This window comes from Cydia splendana, chromosome 2 (genome assembly GCF_910591565.1).
Source record: "Cydia splendana chromosome 2, ilCydSple1.2, whole genome shotgun sequence".
NCBI classification, from domain to species: Eukaryota; Metazoa; Arthropoda; class Insecta; order Lepidoptera; family Tortricidae; genus Cydia; species Cydia splendana.
Window position 1 is genome coordinate 24,429,771 of NC_085961.1, and position 13,423 is coordinate 24,443,193.

A 13,423-nucleotide genomic window follows, 5' to 3' on the forward strand; every position below is an offset into this window, starting at 1 on the left:
TTCCTGTTTCAACTTTCACCTTTTCCTTAAAGGGTTGAAGTATTGGTTTAAAATCATATCCGTTGCCTAAATATAAATGTCTAAATTAATCCTTTTGTGCATAGGTAGGTACTTGCTGAACTTGATAATACATTACATTTGTATTTATTTATTTTGGCTATCAATATCAAATCGTTACAAACTTCTAATATTATAAAGTTACATAAAATCCTACCGACATAATAATTATTAAAAAAATATATCATATCATATCATCACCATAGTTTATTAATTATACCACAAAAAAATATTTAGCGTCGATTATAATGCTTCCAAAAATGTTTCAACTAAAAAAAACAACAATACAGTTTGGTTATCTGTGACGCAGCTCAAACTTAACCAACGAGCTTTTAAGCTCACCCCGAAACCCTACACAACACAACAAGCGGCACAGTTAACTAAGCGACGCTACCTGCATATCGACAGAGTTCTGATTAAATACCACAGATGGAGCTTCTCAAAAGTTAAGTCTTTTTATAACAGATGGCGCTATAATCAAAATTTTCGAGAACCTGTAATTAGGTAAATTGGTGATTAATAGTGAAATGGCGGAGTTATTAATTATTTCATATATTTGTAGTACTTAAATGCAATAGCTTAGCTTGTCAAATAAACGTAGAAATAGAGCAATATGTATACGCTAGCTTAACTTTCAAAGCCTCGTATGACGTTTCATCATTAGCTTGAAATATAATCTCTATCACCAAGGTGACAGGGTTGTAATTTGTAAGTCACATATTGGTGCGATGCGAAGATATTCCCGATACTGTCCGCGCATCCTATTGTTCGAACGTATGCAAGCGATGTTAGAATGCTGCAATTACAAAGGTGTCGGCGTCCGTAGGGCCATAAATCAGCTCCGCACGATATAACAATTAGCTGGTATGATAGCAATGTTAATTAAACGAATATGATTCGGGCGCCGGCCTGGCGGATAAACTACCATGCAAATTTGAGAGGCCTGCTAAGGAGAAGCTAGCTTATTGCGAGACCTACTGGGTCTGACATTGTCGTTGTCGATTAACAAAGTAAGACCTGAAAAGGTACCTAACATGACGAGTACTTGTATGGGTGCTCTATTATATATACATATATATATATATATATATATATATATATATATATATATATATATATATATATATATATATATATATATATATATATATAATATAACCAATAAATATTTTTGTTTTCGATGGCATAGCGTGGGATTCTTTCAAACTATGTACTTACGTCGTTTATTTACTAGTGGATGTTACTTACTTCTTAGCAATTCAGGGTAATATGAGTTAGGTACTTACCAAGAATGGATAAAACCAATGCTCAGGTATACCTACTAAAAACTACTATTTCCATTTTCGACGGATTTTAGTGTAACTAGTGCGTAACCTATATTCTGTGACAAAACGTAGAAAAAAACCGGACAAGTGCGAGTCGGACTCACCCACCGAGGGTTCAGTACTTTTTAGTATTTGTTGTTATAGCGGCAACAGAAATACATCATCTGTGAAAATTTCAACTGTCTAGCTATCACCGTTCATGAGATACAACCTATTGACAGACAGACGGACGGACAGTGGAGTCTTAGTAATAGGGTCCCGTTTTACCCTTTGGGGACGGAACCCTAAAAATCAACTCCATTCAAGCAACCCAATCAAGAATTAATATTACTTAATTGAAACGCTGCTAATCCAGGCCGCGATTAAATTAACACCTGTCAAGCTAACGTGCAGTCATTAGGCCTTATCTAGTTGTAATGCAATTAGTGTGGTCAGATACAGAGGTTCGTAATTGCGCGATTAACACGTAGACGTTACTTATCCTATTAGAGATATGGCTGAGCTAGATCAATGGGTGTTTACATTGGTGTTTTTTTATTTGCACTAATGATTCATTTGTCAATAAGTGCAATAAGTTTTTTGGTCGATAATTTCATTTTTACTACAAGCTTTTACCGCTGACTGTACTTTTCTTTCAACAGGCAGCTACTACTCATCAAAACATTTTTAACATACCCAACACATTTAGGTGGCGTTGCGTTGTTTTATCACAGAGTTTCTATGGCCAACTCCTATGTCCATAATCATATCAGCTCGTTGGTAGGTACCATAATATTGCATTCACCAACAAGGTGGGTTTAATTTAGCTTGCAAGATTTGACCCAGACAAATAAATAACAAACATGGTAAGTTAAATAAAAGCTTGTAAAAACGCAATATTTTAGTGGCATTTTCAAATCTTTCAATGTCAGAAGAAAAACATGTTTGCTTCTGAATCTGAAAAGAATTATGTATTTCTGAGCATTTCGATCTTATGTAGATTTCACATCAAGAATACTTGTAGGTAGTCTACCTACTAGAAATCTTGTAATAATTACAGTCGCCATGAAATTTATCAGAGCGGCCGAGGTGCTCAAAAAATCTGAACACGCACTTTACGCCTTGACAATAGAGGCGTGTTCAGATATTTGTGAGCACCTTGGCTGCTCCGATATATCTGATGGCGACTGTACACAAAAGTTATATAGTATAAGTTAGAGAAAGCACTCGTTCGGTAATAATGTCTATATTTCTCCTACCCGTGTATCTAAGTCTACTCAAGTACCTATATACTCCAATCTATTAACGGCCGATGTTCACAAAATCCATTATGTGTGCAAGATGTCGGACATTACCTGTCGGATATTACCTGTGTCTGACGCGCCTTTGATGGCAGGCCGGGAATGCCCGCCATTTTGATTGCTGCCCTTAATTGATCGCGCGCTTTGATTAACAGATTCCTCCTGCGTTTAGGATACTTGCATCCACGTGTAGTGTCTATCGGATGAATACACAAATGTATGTTTCGTGTATGTGGTCTGTAACCACATTAATATACATATAAGGTAGATTTATTTGTACACCTCAATAAAATAAAATGATACATAACATAACACCGGTTAAAGTAGAAGCAGGCAACAAACTGTCTTATCCCTACAGAGCGATGTATTTCAAACGACTCTTCAGTACCGAAAAACCAGTTAAGTACCTAAATTAAATTGAAAATAAGTAGAGGGTATCGTTCTTGTGACAAACATCGGACGTACCTTTTATCGGACGTACTTACCTTTTATACATAGTTTCAGATTAAGTAGAATTAATTTAATTTGTAAATTTACCATAAATTATTCCGAATAAAATTCTCACATGTCAAAAATTACCGTAAATAATTTTAAAACATACATCACATTTTCAGCCCACATGCCTAAAAATAAAAACATTACAGGGGTATTAACACTTCGGGCGGTGACAGTTTTTTCGTCATCAAAAAGTCGGCAACGACCCCGCCGGGGTCCCGGGCTGAGTGAAATGCCGTGTTACTGTAATTACCCGCCCAACTTCTAAATTTAATCAGGCAAGTTCAGTAATTTTGAGGTTCATAATTTTTCATGAGGCGAGGATTGAGTGGATGCGTGGTTTTGAAGAGAGATAAGGTTGAGTACACTGATGTAAAATACTTCACATGTTATTAAACGTGTTTATTGTTAATAACTTACCAAAGGAACCAATTGATAGACCATAAATAACTTATGCTTTTTATATTATTTCTTTTTATTAAGTATAGTATTTTCACGTTCCTGCGCTTTCGTTTTCCAAAGAATAGTTGTTTCATTAAGTTCGTTAAAGATTATTCAGTGAAAATCTATGAAAAACAACAGCACGATGCGTGACCGCACATAATGCATGCAATTTTAATTTTAGTTTACATGACGCAAATTTGCATACAAGGAAACATGATGAACAGACACTTTCGGTAGTTTTTGATACTACAAACAGTCAATGCATAATTGTTTTGAATTAACATTAGATACCGTAAAATGGGGTGAGTAGGCGCAAAACTGACATTCAAACCTCGATAACATTTTATTTTTACATAATATGAAAAACTGAATGGTGTATATAATAAGTGTTCCGGACGTTTGTATTTTAGTTTTTATTTTATTTTGGGTAGTTCCATTGCATAACTTTGACGATAAACAGGAAAACCCACCTCACCCCGTAGTCCCTCGTATTTGGGGTGAGTTGGGTTTTCATACAAAGGTGATTTTGGAAGATTGTTGGATCGTTTTTTTTTATTATGGGTACTATAGCAGTACTATAGCTCCATTTTAAATTGGAATACATTATTTTTGTAGCAGTAGCCTTAAAAACCCATCTCACCCCCCTTTAGACCCTTCTCTCCCCATTCATAACCCAACTCTCCCGCGAACCCTACTCACCCCATTTTACGGTAGCTAGTACTTACTGTTTACGTATTGACTTGGCTTAGGTATCCTTCGCAATGAGTAATGGAGGATGAAATAGTACATGATAGTACATTCACGATACAAGTGCGAAAAGTAGGAAATTCGCAACGAGTGGCGATAAATTGAAACACGACCGAAGGGAGTGTTATAAATCGACACGAGTTGCGAATTACCTTTTCGCACGTGTATTATACAACGTTTTACAGTACAAATGGCCCTTTCAATTTGTATCGTAATGTACTATTGCAACGATTTCTCGAACTACTTGTAAGTATGTTGAATCGGTGCAAATTATATTTCGTCAACTATACGTGTTCACTTCAAAATCTATGTAAGTGTTTTTAATTATTAAGTAGTTTTTTTAGGAGAATTTTCTAAAAATAAATGTAATATTCCAACTCTAAGGTAAAATAGTCAGCAGTCTCATCGTTCACGTGTATTTCAGACATCTATTAACTTCGCGGTAAAATTAGAAACGTTCAAATAAAACCTCAGGACAGTATAATTAATAAATTAGTCGAAACTGAGACGGGAGATAATCGGAGGAGATCAGAAGAGACGAAAGGAGATTAATAGGAGTGCGTGGCGTAATGGATGTTCCCACACTACTGGCCTTTGAGGGCCGGGGCCGCGGATGCAGATGCGTTTTTACTAACTTGTAATGTACTACCTTTAAGTGTGTTGTACCCTGTACCTATTTTAGAAAATATTCATACCGATGTTTCATTTATTCTATAAAACTTAGCCTTAGCCGCCAAGTTAGCGATGTAGGTACTACTACCTACATCGCTAACTTGGCGGCTCGTCTTTGATTGTGTGGATAGACTAGCTATGATACGAGTATACCTATAAAAAATAGGCACTTGTGTAAAAATGATGATGGTTTGAACATTCAAGTTATTGATAGACACCTCTGTAATCAATAGACAAGCTCAGAAAAGTAGGAAAATTAAAACGAAATCAGCAGCAAAATCTAATAAAAATAAACTACGCAATAATCATTTAAAAGTTTTCTTAAACTTTTTATATCAAACTACTATTCTAATCGTAAATAAAAGGAAGAGTTTCCGTGCTCTTTCACCGGCAACTCGTTCCAGAACCGATACACAAATAAATCAGAACCACTTTGTGCTCCCACAATAGCTCTTTAATTGACAAATAGTGGAAATGATAAATACAGGCGCTGGGAATTTACCGAAATACCCACTTTGATCATCCCGTGATTAACAGCCCCGGCCCGACTTACGCGAAATCATATTAATATTCTTTTTAATTTGGCCGCGAGTCTATTACACGGCCTTATTTTAGTTGATTTATCGGCCAGTCTCTAAACACGATGTAAGACGAGTTATCGAATATTTTAACAATTTTTACGTCGCTCGGACTATTTCAAATGATATACTAATGCTCCGATTCCTCAATGAAGCTGATAAAATAGATTTTTGTATATAAAAATGAAATTGAGCAAATAAATTTGGGTTTAGTGTCACGTAAAAGATATGTATACTTAAACATTTCATTCAGCTGATACATAAAACGGTTCAATTTATTTCCCGTTGATACTTTTTATTTAACGTCATATTTCATCGCTCCATAATCTAGTTGACACACAGAAAAGTTGACATGACAGTTCTGTATAAAACACGAATGCACAGTTATTTCTGAAAAAGATAATTAGATCTCTCGTAGAAACCATAACAGTTGGCCCTCAAAGATCATGAGAACAAGTGCCCGAGAACCGACCCCTAATAAATCAAATGCGGTCGTCCGTTATCAAATTATCAAAATCACGTGAGACTGTTAATTTCACGTGCGCTCGCGCCGCTAAAGACATGTTCCTTGAACCGCCACGAGATGTTATCGGCGTCGTAATAATTGCGGGCTAGAACATTAGTCCGTGTTCTAAAGATTAAAAACTGTAACCGAGATTGTGCTCCGAAATATTTAACGGCCAAACTCAAATATAAGTGCTTAGACCCCTAACGGGTTTTTGTGTCTGGGTAACAAACACTAAACATGAGTCAACCCCGATTATAAACATCTGAATTATGTTAACTAATCTAAAAATTTAATTATTCATGATTTAGACACTGAACTAAAAAGTTTTTGAATTGAAACATGAGTGAATCGTAATTATGATTATTTTTACTTCGTGTTAATATCGATTTAGTACGGGCGTTTTTCTGTTGTTTTTGCAATTTTACACAACGTAAATACCCAATATGCTTTTCTTGCACTGTTCCAATACAAATTAAAAAGACAACAAGGCGTTTCAAATAAACAAAAAGCCATAAATCAGCCGCTCGTCTGTACCTACGCAGTAGGTATTCGCAGATTGGTGTGTCCAATCTACTTGGTGGAATGCAAATGGAAATTGAAAATTAAAAAAATCGTGAGGGTTGTCCCGCGTGGAGGGTGGTAAAATCGTAAATTTAAATTGTTCATCCCTCAACATGCAAATTTACGAAATATCTAGCCATGGTTTTGGTTGGTAGCTGGGGAGTTGTGGCTTATGAATAAATCTGTAGACTTTTAGGCAGTACCCATGGTTTTAATCATTGTTATGTTAAATTCATCATCAACGTTTCCGTAGGTAACTACTTCAAAGAGTTTGGAAAAGAGCAATCAATCTATGTACGCAAACCTAGGAATTAAATTAATATACTTGCCAACGTCTTGTACGATTTCAAGTTAAATGTGAAGGGATAAATAATATCAAACAAAGAATTTCGTTACATTTTTCTATGTCACTGTTATGAAATAAACAGTAGCATGTTTTCTGTAGGAACATTGTCTCAGAGTTGCCGCCATCATTAACGGACGCTAATGAAGCTTGAACTTTGGGTTTTAAATAACTTACGCCGGCCCAAGGGGCGGCACCACTCCAGCAATGTGTTGTACGGATTTTTTACTTTTGACATAAGTTTAACAATCCGTGTCCAAAACACTTTGATGTGACTTTGCCGTGTTGTCCCAAAACTCCCTCAGTAGATAACATCGCTCCAAACACAACATTGTATTTCCGCGTAAAGTAAACTGACGGTACATTTGCATGCTTATACTTTTTGTACTAGCTACTTGGTAAATTCTGGTAGCTGTCACATAAACCACGTACACAATAAATTTTGTACTTAAAAACCTGTTGGACCAGATCCCACGATAAAGCCGAGGTAATGGCGACTCTAGCCTCGCTACAGAAATTAACGTCCGGGTAAAGTTATGTCGTCGGGCCATACGCGGCTGTCACTCATGCTCCATCAACTGCTGGGAAATGTCGAGGCTATGACGGCGGGTCAGCCACATGTACGCGACGTGACACTATGTCATATCCCTGTCTCATTTTCGGAGATAGTGTTCCGTCAGTCAGACAAAGACGGACTTCGAACTTGACTCGCGTTTCTAAGAATGCGCCGCTTAGTTATCTGCGGTAAACGGGGGCCCGTATCAGACAGGTTGTCGCTAATAGGCGTTTTACTCGGAACATATGAGGTTTTATGTCTTCGTGTGTGTCCCAGCTTTAGGACACGTGTCAGTCTGTGTCTGCCGTCAGGCGGCGGAGTGTTGACTCTGGCACATCTAGCTGCGAGCTCGCCAAAGCAAACAATCGATCGAGAATCGCCTCTCGATACCTGACCATTGGAAAAATACTTTAATAATAGATCGACTAAGTGCGTTAACCTTTCCTTTCCAGATTCGCCGAGGATCCGATGAGGAGACACCGTCCGCCGCGTGAGCCGCAAGTGAGATCGATCGTGCCCGTGTAGTGAATGGAATCCGAAGTGTTTTTGTAGTGATCGAACGGTGTAGTGTCGGCCCGGGAGGCCGAAAATCTGCAACGGAAGATACGGACGTGAGCCGCGCGGGCTGCGGGCCCGCGATGAGCGCCAACAGCTGCGATAACATGGCATACTTCTCCAACGCATACATGCCGGACATGCGGAACGGTGGTCATGAGCACCAGCAGGCGCACGCGCACTACGGCGCGGTGCCGCAGCAGGGGCACGAGATGGACGGCTGCGACCAGCAGCTCCGGCCAGCGCAACACCACTATCCGGCCCAACCGGCGCCTGGGATGCCCTACCCTAGATTTCCACCTTACGACCGGTTGGGTTACTACCCGCAAATGGAGCAGAACGGCTACCGGCCGGACAGTCCGTCTCAGATGGGCCATATGGGTCCTAAGGATGGGTACGGTCCGAACGGTCACCAAGCGACGCCGGCGTACACGTCCTGCAAGCTGCAAGCGGCGGCGGCCGTACCAGCGGGCGTGCCGGGCAGCCCGCCGCTCGAGCAGGCGCAGCAGATGCCCCACCATATGCACTCGCAGCAGCACATGGTGCAGCACGGGGTGCCGCACCAGCAGCACCTCATGTACCCCGTGGACGACATGCAGCACCAGACGCAGATGCCGCCCATGCACCAGCAGCCTATGCATGCGCAGCAGCCTCCCCCCCAGCAGCCCCCGCCTAACACCAACGCATCGCTGCCTAGTCCACTCTACCCCTGGATGAGAAGTCAATTTGGTAAGTTCACCACCAATTTTTTATACTATTAAGCAAAATTTTGTCTATATTAAATGAGTGGTTTGGTAGGCGTAACAGGCCAATTCTAGTTTTAGTTATTAGATCTGTTTCAATATGATACAGATGTGATACTGATCCTGTCAGTGTCAAAAATAAAGTTTTTGTTTGACGAAATGTTACTTTTGACACTGACAGATCAGTATCATATTGGAAACAGATCTAATGACTAAAACTAGAATTGGCGTTTAAGTTGGTATCCAAAGATAATTGATACCATTACATGCGTATAACTAGTAACCACGAATTGCTACGCCGCTCGTAGCACACCTTACTAAACAGTTGTAGCAAAAGATACCTGCCTATAATCTGGCTGTCAGATTGTAAGAGCAAAGGTGTAATTTCGAAAATTACTGCATCGTTTTCCGTTAACATTTCAAACGACAGATAACCGATAGGATTTCGTAATCATGATTCAGAGCTCAATTTTGGAACTAATAAAATTAGATATCGCATTCTCAGAACTGCAGCGGCAGGTGGCTGCAAAAAGTTTAAAAACTTTAAAAGTAAAAGCGGATTCCGGTGGCGTTTAATACAATTAGTTTCTGCAAGTTTGCACAATGTAGCGTCAGCAAAAACGTTTCACAAGTCGGGAGACAAATTTCGCCCTCGCATTGATGTGAAACAATAAGTGCCAGAAACAATGCCACGGTTCCGGGATTATGTTTTATGGGTCGAAGTGGTATTCAAAAGGAATTTCACTTTTCATGAAATTTACAACTCTCGAGTACAAAGGCTCACCTTCTGTTTAGCCACCGATCGGGAACAATGAGCCGCTGTACGCCGTCTCCTACTGTTTTTGAATTTGTCTGAGAACTGATTTATGGTGGCTCGCCTGATTTAGGGATTCTATTGTAATTGGCGAGGTCATTCAAATAGCGCTGGAGTTTGGAGTTGCGAATTTTGGAGCGTAGTTGCGCCGCGGTAATTCGAAGTGCCAGGAACAATTTTGCAGTGCTAAAAGCGTTTTAATTTCTACTTAATTTCGATTTACGTGTAAAGTTTTCTGAGTGAAATTTTTATTAAAGAATATACATAATTGCGTTAGTGTAAAGTGCAAAGCAAAGTGAGTAAGGTTTACTCGGGTAATTCCGAATGTCGAAAACTGTCGGATAATTCCGAAAGAGACTTTTATTATGATGGAATTAAGGGTGATTTTCATCTGAATTTCGGAATTATCCGACATTCGGTAATACCCGAATACACCTTAATAAATAATAAGCTATACCTACATACTTAAAATGTCTTAATCTTATTTGGATCGTCACTCACCTGGCGACTGTGCTACATTGTTTCAATGTTTTGAACACGGTAGATGATTAATTTCAAATGACAATTAGCTCTTGGACGTACTATAGATATTTAATTAATGTTGATGCATTTTAATTATAGTTTGACACTGTTGCTACCCCTACCTCAGGGCAATCTACGCCAACTACGAAGTTCTGTCTGGACCCGTGTCACTGAATACGTATCTACCCTGTATAGGTTAATCTATCGGTCGATATCTTCCAAATATGTTTAATATACAACATATTAAGATGTGCTGTAATGTTCTGCATCTATTATAATAACATTATCGAAAGTGATTAATGTAAGTTATAGTATATATTCCTTGACATCATTCGTCATATAAGTAGGTACGTAGTAAGTATTTGTTTATTATATGTAGTATTTTTCAAATAGCTTGGGTACGGTGACAGATGTGTCATTTCAATACAATTTATAACATTATAACGCAAAATCTCGCAAAATTATGTTGCGACGACATCTACCTACTGTAGGCCACGCACATGATTGGCGCGACAGTATCTCGCTGCGAGATAGACTACCCGTCTTTTTCTAACTGTATTAATTAAAGAGGGACGGGTAGTCTATCTCGCGGCGAGATACCTACTGTCGCGCCAATCATGTGCTAGCCCGGCAGTAACCGTACGTATCCAAGCTGTTTGAAAAATATGTACTTACTGTGTCAGAGCGGCCAAAGTGTTTCACGAACATCATACATAATAATGCTCTATTACACTATAGTATATACACGGTGGCTAAAAAATAACTGCATTCCCGTTGCCAAGGAGGTTTTGGGATTATACTGTGCAACTTTTACTATGGGACCAACCCCGAAATCGCGAAAAACAATTACCCTTCTATAGAAAATGGACCAGCCAAAATGTATGATAATATATATAAAGTTGCTCAGTATAATCCCAAAATCTCCCTGGTAACGGGAATGCAGTTATTTTTTAGCCACCCTGTATATCTGAACATATATAATATTTTGACCACCTCGGCCGCTTTGATATATGCGACTGTACATGTACTACTAACAATGTTTTCTTCACACTACGCCGAGCCAGTGTTTTAATTAATATTAAAATTAAATTGAAAGTTCGTTTCTAATGATGAGGCAGTGATAGATTATGATTGTGCGAGCTTGATGCATGGCTACGAGAATAGCTCCCAGCATCTGGTCCTCGGATGATCTCGGAACTACTTAGTTGCAAACGTAACTACACTATTAAGTGGTTGTAATGGTCTATGTACTTAGTATAAATGTACACTTTTTGACATGCCCTGCAGTCCAAACGGATTGATGGACGTAATGAGGGTTTCCGCGATCGAGATTTTCACTAGATGGCAGCACCGTGACGAGAGGTCTTTTTGACCCCTCATTAGACGCAATTGGATGTTGGACTTAAGTGACATAGCTATGTTATTTGTTTTGTCATTTTTAGAAATTCATTTAATTTTTGTTTTGCTCTAATTTTGAGTTGTCTTAAAAATTACAATTAGTCTGTGAAATATAAATGTAGTATGGTCAAGTATGCTGTAGATAAATAGAGAGTGTTTGTCAGACTTTTCATAATGGGGAGAAACGTTCGGACAATATTACAGAAATACTTACATATTAATACTACGTACGTAAATATAAATTGTTAAACCTTTTTTTTTAATTACGTTTTTATTTAAAAAACTCATATATACTATGTTTTTCCGACTTTAAATAGCATACAGTTATACCAAGAAAAGTCTGCAGAGATTTTGACAGCACACGCAGTGCCAGTGTTATTTATGCGTCATGATTTCATACAAGTTTGACGTTTAAAATAACACCTGCACTGTGTGTGCTGTCAAAATCTCTGCAAGCTATTCTTGGTCTAACTCTAACATCAAAGTCATTGTATTGTAAGGTAATTATTTTATATAAAAGCACAAGTAATACACCTCAACACAAACATACTTATTTAAATAAAATTTAATTTAAGTACCATTTACCTGATATAATAATAATAAATGGATTGCACAACTTCTGGCTAAAATGGTTCCGATGCTCGCACTCCTACTTAGCAGCACAATTTCAACAAGCCCTCGAACTTGGTTCTCTCCCACCTTCCTTAACAACTGGTGTCACCTTCCTGCTCTATAAGTCCGGTAGTACCACGGAAGCGAAGAACTACAGACCCATCACATGCTTGCCTACACTCTACAAGCTCCTTACATCCATTTTGAGAGCAAAAATCAACGCGCACATTGTCGCAAACAATATTTTGGCCTCTGCTCAAAATGGATGTAGGGTTGGGTCCCGTGGTACTAAAGAGCTCCTCCTCATAGACATGACCATCTGCCAACAAATCCGGCGGACCAAGGGGGCCCTCTCAGCCGCTTGGATTGACTACAAGAAGGCCTATGATTCGGTGCCTCATTCATGGCTGGGGAGGGTCTTAGAGCTGTACAAAGTTGATGCAGCTTTGAGAGCCTTCCTAAGCGCGTGTATGGGGCAGTGGACCACAGTCCTTCGTCAACCAGGAGGCGGGGATGACCGACCTGGCCCACAGGATTTTATAAGGATTGAGCGAGGAATATTTCAGGGCGACAGTCTGAGTCCGCTATGGTTCTGCCTAGCTCTGAATCCCCTCAGCACCTTGCTGAAGGATTTGGGACTAGGTTGCCGGCTTCGGAGAGAGGGTGAAGTTATTTCTCACCTTCTGTACATGGATGACCTCAAATTATTTGCACCAAATACCCAAGGCTTGTTGGAGCTACTGAAAACCAACGAAGTCTTCAGTAGTGCCATCAACATGGAGTTTGGTGTCGATAAATGTGCGGTTATGCATGTACAGCGGGGGAAGGTTGTAAATTCAACAAATTTACAACTTTCTGAGACAATGTCTTTCAGGTCTATCTCTGAATCAGAGACCTATAAATACCTTGGTATGTCACAGTCGTTGGGTATTGAGGACGAGGGTATTAGACGGTCGGTGAAGGAGCGCTTTTTCAGTCGGCTCACAAAAGTCCTTAACAGTATTTTGTCAGGAGGCAACAAAGTGCGCGCCTTCAACGCCTGGGTAATGCCTCTTCTCACATACTCCTTTGGCATACTAAGGTGGACTCAGACCGAGCTGGACGCCCTGGATCGGAGGGTCCGGTCACTGCTCACCACACATCGCATGCTACACCCACGCTCGTCAGTTATGAGATTGTACATCCCACGGAAGTGTGGAGGCCGAGGCTTCCT

General features: G+C 39.5%; 1 protein-coding gene across 6 annotated transcripts in view; it reads left to right on the forward strand.

Moving 5' to 3' along the window:
* LOC134806020 (homeotic protein antennapedia-like) overlaps positions 1-13,423 on the forward strand; it is a 252,761-nt gene that overhangs the window by 210,961 nt on the left and 28,377 nt on the right. For all 6 annotated transcript variants that reach the window (XM_063779226.1, XM_063779228.1, XM_063779227.1 and 3 more), the window contains one exon: positions 8,019-8,850. In XM_063779226.1, the coding sequence (XP_063635296.1) occupies positions 8,205-8,850 (646 nt within the window). In that variant the 5' untranslated portion in view covers positions 8,019-8,204. The remainder of the gene's footprint in view (positions 1-8,018; positions 8,851-13,423) is intronic.